Below are 13,403 nucleotides of genomic sequence, written 5' to 3'. Positions count from 1 at the left end.
AATTTTCCGCTGCTAGAGCTACTATGCCAATAACAATGGCCGTCACCGTAAAGCTAGAAAATGGGGACCGATACTGCCGGTCGGGCATTTTCAGCCCTTAAACTGCCAATAACCTGTCAGCATCGGCACCGGTGTCTCTGATCGGTCGTACTTGTGTTTGTGTATAGATTATGTACGTCTCTGATGAAAAGCAATGGGGGATGAAATTCACAAAGGGTAAAATAAGCACTCGGGAAAATCTATTCGTGAAAATCATTTTTCGTACCCTTCGAAATGTAAAAATGAACGAAATCAATTTTATATTCGAGATACGTCGTTGGAATTTCATAGAAAATTATCGAATACGTTTAAATTAGCCATGGGAATTAGCTGATCTAATTTTCTCGTCAATCTTCCTGACATCGAGCTCGATAGTCAGCAGGTTTGGTCAGGGCTCTTTCGGTTCCATTTCTCGTTTGAAATAGGCTTACGAAAGCGTTTGTTTATAGCCTGTATCCGACACCCGTGAAACACGATCGCACTGTGATTCGCCAATGAAGCTCCAGAGAATTCTGGAGAGGATCAAGCCGGACTTGATACCTTTGACGTGGTTAAGCCTCGTATCCGCAGAAATTTCTACCAGCCTACATCTCTATACGTGTACGCCTCTCCACCATCGACCACCCTTTAAACGAAACGAAACGAAATGAAACTGCGTTTTCACATTTTCCATGACACTTAATTCCCTAATATTTTCATCTATCCTATGTTAATTACAATTTGGCTCTGAAATATAATCTCTTTTTAACATACTAAAGACTAAATCAGCAAACATTTTCCAAGGAGTGTAAAAAAGAAGAGTAAAGAATCAATTACTTTTGCCGTTGGTTCAATCGAACAAGTAATAACGTCGAACGGGAAGAAATTCCAATTAAGAAAAACGAGGAGAAACGCATTAATTACCGAGCGATAAGAAAGTTTTTGAGGGCCGCTTTTTTCCGTTGGCCCTCGAGCGAGGAGCAGATCCTCTGGCAGTTGTAAATTTCAGTCGTCTTCGAGTATATCGGATAGAAAGGACGGGCAAGACGCATTAATTTCACCGTGAGTCCAATCTAATCGGGGCTTAAGCGTTTTTCATTGAAGAGATCCGTGAAGGTGATCGTGGCCACGAGGGGTAGCCCTCGTCCTATCGATCTTTTTCTCTCCGTCTCGATTGCTCCCTGTTCTCGTTTCAACTTGTTCGAGAATGAAGAGGCAAAAAGTGGCGCGCACAGAGAGGCACGAAACGACGGAGAAGCCATGGGAAAAAAGAAAAAAATTGTTCGAACGTAGAAAGACGAGAGGAGAGTGATTTATCGAGATCGGCTGAGGGAAAAATTTCGTATTCAGCGAATACGTCGTTCGATCGCTAGTGGATCGGTTCCCGTAACTCATCATTTTCCGCTGTCCTTCGTGATTTCCGTTCTGCAATCCCTATCTTCCGTTCCGTTGTATCTCCCCGAGGAGAAGGATCTCTTTTCTATCCTGCCTTCCAGATTATGCTTGTTGCTTGCTGCTTTTTACGCTCGGACACTCGGAATAAATCGTTTGAAATTTTGAAAAAATACACCATGCATCGAGTGTCACCAAAGGGAAAAGCGTACGCGAGAAGAACGATAAGATTGAACGAACTCGCAGGGTGGGAAAAATAGAGGATCCCGCGAGCCTAGCCGTGTTTTTATTAAGGATGATTGATGAGAAATCACGAATTCGTCGAATTCCAGCGAGCCGGTGGATTATTTCGGTATGGCGAGGACACTGATATATTATATTGTGGTTTATTGCTTGCTGGTTAGAGGAGACGATAGCGGTGCTCGCTCGTTACGGGGTGGAGATGGATCGACATTCGAAGGGGTGGTAACTAGCGCACGTCAAAGCTAATAGAATGATCTATGCGTCTCGCGATCGTTTGATTGAAATCCACGTCGTGCTGGCCGATGGAACCGAAAGCCATTCTCTGAATGCCGTGGCAAAGAGGAAGGATGACATTTTGAAAAGGGTGTGCAGCTGAGTCGCATGACTTTGCAAATGAATCCAACACCCCTACCAAATGGAATCTGCAGGGATTCTGGTGATTCGCACGAATGCAAATAGCGATTGTCAAATATTTATCAACTTTTTCAATATTGCAATGAAAAGTTAATACCGAAAGAATTTAATTGGTATAAATAATTTTCTTTCGTAAGAGCTTTCCTTTTACCGTAAAAGTACTAGCTATTATTGACTTTGTTACCAGGGGTAGAACCTATTTAAACCTTCGAACCGCGAAAGCTGGGAAGTTTCGACATAGGGATTTAATGGATTCCGAGATTAGAGTGAATCGCACGATTATCGTTACGTTTTATATCCGGAACTGCATTTGCGGTAACCCCCTACAAAATCGCTGCAATCGAAACAACTGTGTTCGGGTTTTGTTGCTCGTGCCATTTGTTGCTGGACACGGTATTAAGCAAGAGGTATCGTGCCGGCTTTCGGACCTCCTTTAGAATCGAAACAATTCGCGGAAATATATTTCCTCTAAATTGGAAAACGAACGACGGTGTAATAAACTTTACGGACTTTTCTTTTCGTAATTATCTTCGAGTTATCCCATTCTGAGGGTTTCCTAAATCCCGGATCACCGGCACGATTTATTCTCCCGACAGGTTGCGTTCATTTTTCATTTTCATACTTCAAACACGTCACGCGCAAATCGCTTTAACGCAAATGATCTTTCTTCTACTTCGTTAACTGAACCGCGACGTTCGCCGACAAGTATTACGAACGAAAGAGCAATTCCTTGGAATTACATTCAATAGAAGGGAAACTGAACTGTTTTAAAGTGCTTCACCATGAATCTTACATTATGCACGTTTACACCTTGTATCTTGCATCAAACGTGTTGCGTTAACTATGAACGAGATAGAGGGGAGGAAAGAGTTGAGAATTCAAGCCGCATGGGAAAGATCTTGAATATTGAAAAGATCTTGTTGGTAGGAGGAAACAGAAAAATATACGGCGAAGAAAATTCTTTGAGAAATGCAAATTACTAGGGGGTAGGTAGATATTCAAAGATATCGAATGTAAAGGGATGTAACAAAAGTTGAAATAAAAAATGTATTCTTCAACCTAGGAAACTTTCATTTTTCTATAAAGTAAATTGGATAACAATTCGGGAAGGAGTAATTGCAACAATCAATAGTGTCCTGAACTATCTTGAACAGTTTGAACGATTCGATTCAGAGGACCATCAGAGGGAAACTAAATTACAGAGCCACCTGTAACTACACGGTTTAACCTTCGAAAGGTATAAAGAAGGCTATCAAAAGTTTGGGGATGTTTGCGGCATCTCTGTGTCAGGTGCGGAACCACCCTTGCGACTCGCAAAACGAATACAACCTCAGATAAACAAAATAAAATTTCTTCAAAATACAAAGAAACGAAGAATAAAACTCGAGATGACCCGTAGCTGTACATCAGTGACGATCGTAAAAGCATTCAAGATCGTCTGTGAAGGTGGTTGAAAGAAAGCAACCAGCTCTAAACGGTGTTTTTCTCGTTGGCAGGACAGAATTTCAACGATATGCACGTGCAAGATGAGGTCGGTTCGTCTCGCCTCTCGTTTCTTCGTAGCTGGTGCAACGGTGCACCCTTAATGAAACTCGCTCGGCTCGAGGCTCCGTTAATTAATTGTAATGCCAGGCCGATTCAGAAGCGCATAGCTTGACGGTCGAGAGTCGCCGCTGCAAGGGTGGTTCACCCTCGCGACCGTTGCTGCGGTGGGGAGATAGAGGATCCGCGGAGAATTACGCCCCCGCGGTAATTAGTACTAATAAACGAGGGGCATACGCGTGAGCTCGTTCCGATGTTTACGCGATGCCGAGGGGGGCAAATTATTTTTCCAAAGTGTCACTCCCCTCGTGCTTTTTCCTCTCTCATTTCCACTCATCCAGCTTTTCTTCTCTCTCGTTTACTCGCGCGGACTCGACATCGGCAGCTTAGTCGCGTTCAACAAGGGGACACGATTAAACCGTGTCTCTTCGTGTTTGGATGTTGTCGGGCTTCCGATGTGTTCCGCGCGACAGACTACACAGCGCACCGGTGTAATGATAAAAAACAATTGAAAAATTTTAACTCTTACAACTTGGTAAAGAAAAATCATTTCGAAGTCTCTATTTTCAGTCCTCCACGAAGGACGGTTTTTCATCGAAAATTTTGCAAAATCAAACGACTCTGTGAAGCTTAATAAATTTTCATTTCTGACAAAGTATGCGCGTTTCAATTCAATCGTATTGCTTTTCGCGATGTTACGATTGCTTTTCGCCCTGACAACGGGGACCCGTGCAATCGTCCGTTTCGAAACGGCAGCAATTTCATTTGATATCGTAAAAAACCATGAAACCACGGTACATACGATTCACGAGCGCTGTCCCGTTTCAATGCCACATTTCGTGGGCATTTTTATAACCGTGAACACCTGTTTTTTTTGGAAAAAATACCTTCAATTTCCTTTGTATCGTTTGTTCATCCTTTATATCCGTATTTCTTTCAACCCAGTCATTCCATTAAACTATCGCATATTCTCTACGTTTATTTATTCTTGGTATAGGTTCACGTTGAAGCTATAACAATTCGCGTAACGTCCATAAACTATTTCGTTGGAATTGGAGTACCGAACCGAGTATGTGGCCGAGGAACTTGCACGGTTATCTGTCCGTTATTTACTTTGTCAACAACCGGTGACCAATGTTGATTATCCCTTGAAACGTCTGGCCGTTTTACGATACGATCCCCGATGGTAGACGCTGGATGAAATTGCTATTTACAGGACAATAATGGGGCCAGGCCGCGTACAAACCTCTAGCGCCGATAGTAATATTCAATGTTACGCTAATAGCGTATTAATAACAGAAAGCTTTCCGACTTTAACGAGCCACTGTTCCGGCGACGTTAAAACATTTGATGGTTGCTTTGTGCCGTAAATTTTCCGGTCTTAGTCTTTTAACGAGCCTCGCGTTCAGCGCCGCTAGCGAGTAAATTTTCCGGTGTTTCGTGTTCCTTCTCTTTCCTCTTTTTTTCCTCCCCTTCTTCTTCTTCCTCTTCTCTTTTACGAGATTTTTTTCTTAAGCGAGACCAGCTTTTCATTTTTACCTCGGCGAAAGAAAAAAAGAAAGAAAGAAAAAAAGAAAGGGGTAGTTCAACCCCGTTCCACTAGCATTATTTACGCTATAACTGGTAAAAAGAAGATAGGAAGGATTAACTTGAAATTTTGTTGCCCTTAATGGAGAGGATATTTCGGGAAATAATGCGTTTATTTTCAGAACGAGCAAACGTAGACATCGTCGTCGGAAGATACCATTGGTCAGACGCGATTTCGACGACTCGTCCGACGAAGTTGTTTCGTTGCACGATCGGCAATTGCGCTCGATCGAATTCTACGACATGGAACATAAGCCGAAGTATCTGGCGAACAAACGCGGCACAACGAGACACGGATTCTCGAGCAGAAGACGAAGAGCCGCGACAGCCCGGAAGGAACGCGTATGGGACGACGGGGTGATCCCGTACGAGATCGATGGGAATTTTTCCGGGGCGCACAAAGCCCTCTTCAAGCAGGCCATGAGACACTGGGAGAACTTTACTTGCGTTAAATTTGTCGAGCGAGTACCCACGGAGCATCCTAATTATATACTCTTCACGGAGAGACCGTGCGGGTGAGTTTGCCAACGCGTGCTTGAAAACCACCGAATAGTAACTTTCCTTTAAAAAGGAAGGATCAGTTGTTTCGGAAGTTCGTAGAGCAGTTTAATACCATCGAGGTAAAATCTAATCAAATACAGGACTATGCAATTTCTACAGGACGTTAGAAACTTCCTTTAGTCGTTTCATTTGTTATATTCGTTAAGAAAAATTAAACAATCCCGCAGATGCTGCTCGTTCGTCGGGAAACGAGGGAACGGTGCTCAAGCCATAAGCATCGGGAAGAACTGCGACAAATTTGGAATAGTCGTTCACGAGCTGGGACACGTGGTCGGTTTTTGGCACGAGCACACCAGACCCGATCGTGATCGTCATGTACAGATCATTCGCGACAATATCATGTCTGGTAAGTGGAATCCCTTTTTCGATTATAAAATCGTCCATTCGATCATTCGAAACGTACACCCTCGAAATTCCCTCCAATAGCTACCCGACGTACCAAACGATTCCCTCATAACAGTTCCGATAACTCGAATCAAACTACAAGGGGTGGAACTTCCCTAACCGTGTCTCGATGAAATCGACGAGCAACCGAATATTAATGATCTTTGCCAGCCAACTTAAACGTACTTCTATCGTGTCAAACGTTTCCAATGCTACGCGTTTCGCCAACTCTTCGACAATACCGTACACCCTCTGAATGTTTGGTGAACGTGATAAGGATGATAGCGGAAGACGCAAACCGAACGTGCTCGAATCGTGATTCTATCGTCGAACGGAAACGACGTCACGTTTGCCTTCGTGGCGAACGGCTTTCCGTTCCAGATTAATGGACCAATTTGCCGAGGGTGCCGGGCAAATCTCACTAATCATTAGCGATGACAACTAATCGGGCACCGGTATTCTAATATTTACGCAATGGATGACAGTCCCCGGACACGTTGATCGCGTCCCGATTAATGGATACTCATAACGGGGGAATGGTAACGAGCTGTTTAATTAGCGGTACCCAACACCCACCCACCTACCACCACCATCTGTTTACGCTCTGAAATTACACCTTGAGCCGTGGACCCTCTGACAAAACGTCACACAGTATCCCGAAATTACCTGCCACACGGCTGAAGCTACTGTCCTTTCGTCCAGGCTACTGTTCGACCATTTCGATGATCAAACAGCAAGTCGAAACGATAACGATGGAGTAACACTTGGTAAACGACCACGGGGATACCTACACGACCCGCTCTCTTTAATTAATTAGAACACCTATCGCGTCAGAAGCTGATAATTAACACTGGAATCTATGATTCTTATAATTTTATATTAAAAGGAAACTATTTCTAGGTCAGGAGTACAACTTCAACAAATTGACCGAGGAGGAAGTGAATTCGCTCGGATTGCCCTACGACTATGATTCGATCATGCACTACGCGAAGAACACGTTCTCAAGAGGCACCTATCTAGACACCATCCTTCCGATGGAGAGTCACGGGAAGAAACGTCCTGAGATTGGTCAAAGGCTTCGTCTGAGCGAGGGTGATATCGCTCAAACCAACCTTCTCTACAAATGTTACAGTAAGTATCCTTAAATCAAAATTCATCGATCACCATTTCATTGTTCCTTTTCGACAGAATGCGGCAGAACGTTTCAAGAAAACAGCGGAAGCTTCGGGTCTCCGATTCATCCGAACGGATCGCCCTCGACAGAAGGTGAACGTTGCGAATGGAGGATCACAGCGACCCACGGAGAACGAATAGTCCTGAACATAACATCGTTGAACATACTTAAAAGCAATCTTTGTCGTAGCGATTACTTGGAGATTAGAGACGGATACTGGCACAAGAGTAAAGTGTTAGGTAAGCTGATAACAGCATCCCGATTTCAGGAATATTACATTAAATTCATTTAATCTCGTCGCAGGTCGTTACTGTGGCAATGGTAAGATCCAGGATCCGATCGTGTCTACCGGAAGTCGAATGCTTGTTACATACGTGACATCCGGTCATCAGACCAGCGGGCAGCGCGGCTTTACTTCGTCCTACGAGGCCGTTTGCGGTGGTGAAATCGAGCTCGACGACACTGGTCACCTCGAGTCACCCAACTATCCAGATGGTTACCAATCGAGCAAGGAGTGTGTGTGGAAGTTGTCGGTGCCACAGAATTTCCAAGTGGCGTTAAAGTTTCAGTCCTTCGAGATCGAGAACCACGACAACTGCGTTTACGACTACGTCGAGGTACGCGATGGTCACAACGCGGACTCTCCGTTGATCGGGGTTTACTGTGGCTACAAAATACCACCGGACATTAAGTCCACTGGTAACAAACTTCTGGTGAAGTTTGTCAGCGACGGATCTGTACAGAAGGCTGGATTTTCGGCCACCTTCATGAAAGGTGCGATCGTCATTCGTATTCGATTGTTTTAACGCGATCAATTTCTTTATTGAGTGGCGTTTAAATAATGTTTCAGAGTTTGATGAATGCGTTCTGATCGAACATGGCTGCGAACACAATTGTATCAACACTCTGGGTGGATTCGAATGTTCTTGCAATCCTGGTTACGAATTGCATTCGGATGGAAAACACTGTGAAGGTAAAAGGATTCTTGAAAAATTGTTCTCTTCTCTTCGGGTCTGATTTATATGTTCGTCATTTAAAATGCCTGTTGACGTTAGATGCCTGTGGTGGAACGTTCGTCGATAGCAACGGAACCATCACCAGCCCATCGTTTCCGGTAACTTATCCAGGAAACAAGGATTGCGTGTGGGAGATCATAGCTCCGCCTCAGTATCGTATCATGTTGAATTTCACTCATTTCGATTTGGAAGGCAACAATGCTCGTCAACAAGAATGCGAGTACGATTCTGTAGAAGTGAGCAGCAAGCTTGGAGATGATATTTTGAGGAAACACGGGATCTTCTGCGGCTCGAGAGTGCCGTCGTTAATTACATCCGAGGGAAACTTCATGAAGATAACTTTCACATCCGACAATAGGTACGATTTTAAATTAAATAAAATTAAATGAAAATTTCTTTGACATCTTCCTTCTATTCATTTCCTTCTTCGTGGGTGATTGCAGTATTCAAAAAACAGGATTCGCTGCTGTCTTCTTAACAGACATGGACGAGTGTGCTAACAACAATGGTGGTTGTCAACACGAATGCAGAAACACGATAGGATCGTATCAATGTTCGTGTCACAATGGCTTTACGCTTCACGAAAATGGCCACGATTGCAGGGAAGGTGGTTGCAAGTATGAAATCGTTGCACCCATGGGTACCATAACGTCGCCAAACTATCCAGACTATTATCCTGGTCTCAAGGATTGTGTTTGGCATTTTGTTACCAAGCCAGGACATCGTATCAAGCTGGTTAGTTTCTTCTCTTTATTTTCTATTTATTATTCGATCCATGATCAAAGAAATTTACATTGGACATCTTGCAGGTCTTCAAAGTCTTCGAAATGGAATCCCATCAAGAATGCAATTACGATCACATTGCAATTTATGACGGCGATTCGCCGGATAGTCACGTTCTCGGTAAATTCTGCGGTACCAAAGAACCTCATCCAATCTTAGCGACCGGAAATCAAATGTACATGGTATTTAAAAGCGATGCATCCATTCAGAGGAAAGGGTTCCTCGCCACTCACAGCACTGGTAAGATGGTCTTCAATCTTCAACGAAGATGCGATGTACATACACTTCAATTTCAAATCTTGCAGCTTGCGGTGGACATCTCGTTGCAACGAGCGAGGTGAAGCATTTGTATTCTCATGCCAAGTACGGTACTCATAATTACGACCATAGAACGGACTGTGATTGGGCCATTGAAGCACCGCCTGGCAAAAATGTCCATTTAACTTTCGTCACGTTCCAACTCGAATCGGAAAGCGAGTGCAATTACGATTTCGTCGAGGTTTATTCCGGTTTGGACACATCTGGTCTTCTTTATGGACGATATTGTGGAAATAGCGTGAGTGTAATTTTACTCTTTGCATTTCATTTTTTATTTAACTACAGATCATCATGTCATTTTAATTAAATTCCAGAACACCACCGACTTTATCTCCATTAACGAAGCGTTGTTAGTGCGATTCAGGACGGACGACACGATATCGAACAAAGGTTTCATGGCGTTTTTCGTGGCGGTCGATCGACAGGACAGCGGTGAGAACTACGGTGGTTCAGAAGACGAAGACGCGGACGTGTCAGGCCTTGCGAATCGATTGGGCTCCGAGTTCCATATCGGTGCAGCCTTGCAAAGCAGCGATCGAAGTGAAAACGAGTAAAATCAAATATGATCGCTCCGAGTGGAACGCGTGTGCCGTTTCAACGACTCGTAGCCCAGACACGTGTATGTGGATCTTTCTCGATCGTCGAGGCCGTGAACCATTGTTCTTCTATTCTCTAAGTACATTCGAACGAATCGACAATGTTTGTCAGAGGACAAGGATAATTTATTCCATCAGTGAATTAACAGCGCTAATCGTTTCGATTTAGCTTGTACGATTCCGAAGTTCGGCCTATATCAGGCCAATTGTGCCATTCTATGTTTAGATAGATCGCATTATAATATATTACCATTCATAAATTCCATGCCCAGCGAGAAAGAAAAGGCAAAAACGATTACACGACCTACCGGTTGCCAAAATAATATTCTATGTTTAATCGATCAGTAGGAAAAATCAGGAAGGCGCAAAAGAAGTTAACGAGAAACGACGATACACCTTGTTTGGTTCAAAAGCATTTCTTATTTTTTCTCTTCTGACAAAAGTGCTAAAGTTTCAGCGAAACGTTTTCGTGTAAATGGCTCTAAATATCGACAAGAAAACAACGGCAAACGTAAACGAGAGTATTCGAAAGGTAGCCGAGACACGTTGCCAGACCTTTTCGCTCAGATATGTTCGATGGAAATGTTCCAAGCGACAGTTCGTGCAAAATACTCGAATAATCTAGATATAAATTTAGGTATAGAGCTGTTCGATATCGAAGTCAGCGATTTAGAAATTTAAAGGAGAACCTTGGATCGAAACATCCTCGAGGTTTCTCCTCTCGAACACGTTTATTGTACATAGAGAAACAAAGATTTAGATGTAGACGTCGTGCCGTTTTATATAATATAGTCATAGGATCCATGATCGATCAGGTGTCTTGCTATCGAGTGGATTTTACAGATTTACGATTTCTCAACCCTGTACTTTCGTTTCTGTTTCTAAAGATATTACAGGAATACTACAGAGTAATTTGTTGCAGAGTAAACTTGTTTCGATCGGCTGATCTAGCGAATTGTATTAGATTAAAGATCACCGATATTCTAATGTATACTTGGAGAAAGTACAGCTAAAGTAACTAGAAGCGTCTCAATGATTTCGTCGTAGCTTAACGAAAATACGAATCAAATGTTACAAATTTAATCAATCATATCTTGGAGGTAAACGATACAAATCTAACTATATCAGTGAAGAAGTTTCATTCGAACAAACAAGTTTCGAAATTATCAAAATCTTTCATCATTTTTCTACGTAACACACTGCCTTGTGTACATGATTTTCGTGACGGTACACCAAAGTTACTTCGAAAGGAACCTTACTCTCGTTTGTTACATTGTAACGCGACTATATGGCCTATATCGATCGAACACATTTAATATTCGAAACATGAGTAAAAAAGGAAATGAGTTACGCGTATAATGTTGATCCTTCGAAAATTCGTACGCCTAAGATACACGTATAGATGATAATAATAACAATGATAATATCTTATCTATTGTCTGACGGTAAGAAACAATATTAAGCGCCGCGTCAAGTTCCTTTTTGTAAATTATATGTGATTTATTTGTTCTCAGAAATACACGTTATAGGCACTCTATATATATTACTGAGCAACTATATACAACTAATACACGCGTTTCTTCTATTGAACAATATTCCTCCTACATGAAATTATCCTTTCAATCTTGTCTATCCTGTATGTACAAAAAACAAAAAACTAAATGAACGACCCACGCGCAATGGAAATAAGTATGATCGATTCTAACGTTTACGGTCTTAATTTGTTATAGTGTGCGTACTGTTAGAAACAGGGACTAAAATAGTGGCTGATGTCATTTTAACGACCAGTGATTATCACAGGTAATAAGTTCAAGAACAATCAATCATTAGGTATAGCAGGATGAATTGTAATTTGATCCTACAGGTAAGTATCTAACACGATTTTCAAACAAATGATTTTATTGACACTTAAAATTATTATCTGCCAGTTCTAATGATTATGTTAAACTGAGAATACTAAGAAAATTAACTCTTCAAAAAATTCTACGATTTTATTAATAAAGGAAGGTTGAATTTAACTTTGCACCTCTGTCTAACTATATTTGGTGAATGAGATCGCTACAAATGCAAGGACAATAAAGTGCGTGGTCGGTTTGTTACATCATCGAGCACAGTTGTGCATCGACGTACCGATTATGTTAATATCGACGATCAGCTTTTATGATCATACCCGAGGAAGCTGTTTCCAGAGTTACCTCAACAAAGAACCTTACTCAACTGAAAACGAGTATGTTTTATCTTAAAAATAGGACACCGACGTGAGTTAAAATTTTAACGAGGATATCCAGGGAAAGTCGAATCACTTACGTCATTCTTATCTCAGACGAATGATATAATACTCTGCATAAAAACAGAATGAAATAAAAGCGTAAGAGTGTTTTTCCTTGTAAACTTGGCAATGAAAAACTTGGGAAAAATTCATTCAACCTTCCAAGAGTTGCATAAAAATAGAAGTTCGTTAACCCGTTTTGGTTGAGTGGCATAGCGTTTTTACCATTTTTATTCCATCGCTTTGCAGGTATTAATAATTTGATGATACTTAAGATACCATTGAGAACGTAACAACATCTTTCACAACCAATGTTTTTCTACCTGTTCCATTTAAAGTATGACGACTTGCAAGTTGGACATTGGTCTTGTTTTTAAAAGAAGGAACAGACTGATGAGGTAATGACCCTCTCTAGGGACTTTGCAATTGTGTTTTGCATGCACATCGACAGATGAGTTATTTTCAGCAGCAATAGTCGAGCCCCACCTTGCAAGTCGTCTTGAACAGCGGAACGTCGCGATTTACCGCTTTCCTTAACCGACAACCGACCGTCTGTGACCAATTTTAGAAAAAGTGAGCGGCAATGTCGCACATGCGCTCTCTGGCGACTCTCGTCCTTCCTTGGTACTTCTTCACATCGAGAAACGACGAAAAAGGAACGCCTTTGCAACGACTAACCCATTCGAGCCTAAAATTTTCCTTGAAAACCTATCAACTACATCATTTCATAATTGGTCTTAAATGATATTCATGTCCTTGTCGCTTCAGGAGTGGTTTCATATTTATGAAACAGTCCTCAGCAAATTAAGAATTATAAAATATAATACTTTAAGTTAAAACAGTACAAGTTTGCAGTTTCTGGCAGCTATGTGTGCAAATTTCGAATAGAAACCGACGTAAAGTCTATTTTTAACCAATGGACAAGTTCAACGCCCATATGCAACCGCGGCAGTTTTGCAACTAAGAATAAATGTCGCGTTGTTTTGCATTTCTCTGCCGCTCCCTTTTCATTACGAGTAGCAAAGAATTTTAAATAAATTCTTAGATATCGTGTATGCGATTATCTTTCTTGTAAGTATCAAGAATGGAAAGAATAATGGAAATAA

General features: G+C 41.9%; 1 protein-coding gene and 1 long non-coding RNA gene across 2 annotated transcripts in view; one reads left to right on the top strand and one right to left on the bottom strand.

Annotated features, from left to right (window-relative positions):
• LOC114875627 (tolloid-like protein 1) overlaps positions 1 to 11,596 on the top strand; it is a 39,448-nt gene extending 27,852 nt beyond the window's left edge. Inside the window, exons 5-15 of the mRNA XM_029186110.2 lie at positions 5,319 to 5,711; positions 5,925 to 6,103; positions 7,042 to 7,272; positions 7,330 to 7,554; positions 7,619 to 8,089; positions 8,166 to 8,288; positions 8,371 to 8,689; positions 8,775 to 9,066; positions 9,141 to 9,354; positions 9,420 to 9,670; positions 9,747 to 11,596. Coding sequence (XP_029041943.1) covers positions 5,319 to 5,711; positions 5,925 to 6,103; positions 7,042 to 7,272; positions 7,330 to 7,554; positions 7,619 to 8,089; positions 8,166 to 8,288; positions 8,371 to 8,689; positions 8,775 to 9,066; positions 9,141 to 9,354; positions 9,420 to 9,670; positions 9,747 to 9,986 — 2,938 coding nt within the window. The 3' untranslated portion in view covers positions 9,987 to 11,596. The remainder of the gene's footprint in view (positions 1 to 5,318; positions 5,712 to 5,924; positions 6,104 to 7,041; positions 7,273 to 7,329; positions 7,555 to 7,618; positions 8,090 to 8,165; positions 8,289 to 8,370; positions 8,690 to 8,774; positions 9,067 to 9,140; positions 9,355 to 9,419; positions 9,671 to 9,746) is intronic.
• The window catches only part of LOC114875635, a 37,849-nt gene that overhangs the window by 23,723 nt on the left and 723 nt on the right, over positions 1 to 13,403 (bottom strand). The window lies entirely within an intron of this gene.

This window comes from Osmia bicornis, chromosome 2 (assembly GCF_907164935.1).
Source record: "Osmia bicornis bicornis chromosome 2, iOsmBic2.1, whole genome shotgun sequence".
NCBI classification, from domain to species: Eukaryota; Metazoa; Arthropoda; class Insecta; order Hymenoptera; family Megachilidae; genus Osmia; species Osmia bicornis.
This window is presented reverse-complemented; position numbering and strand designations above follow the sequence as displayed.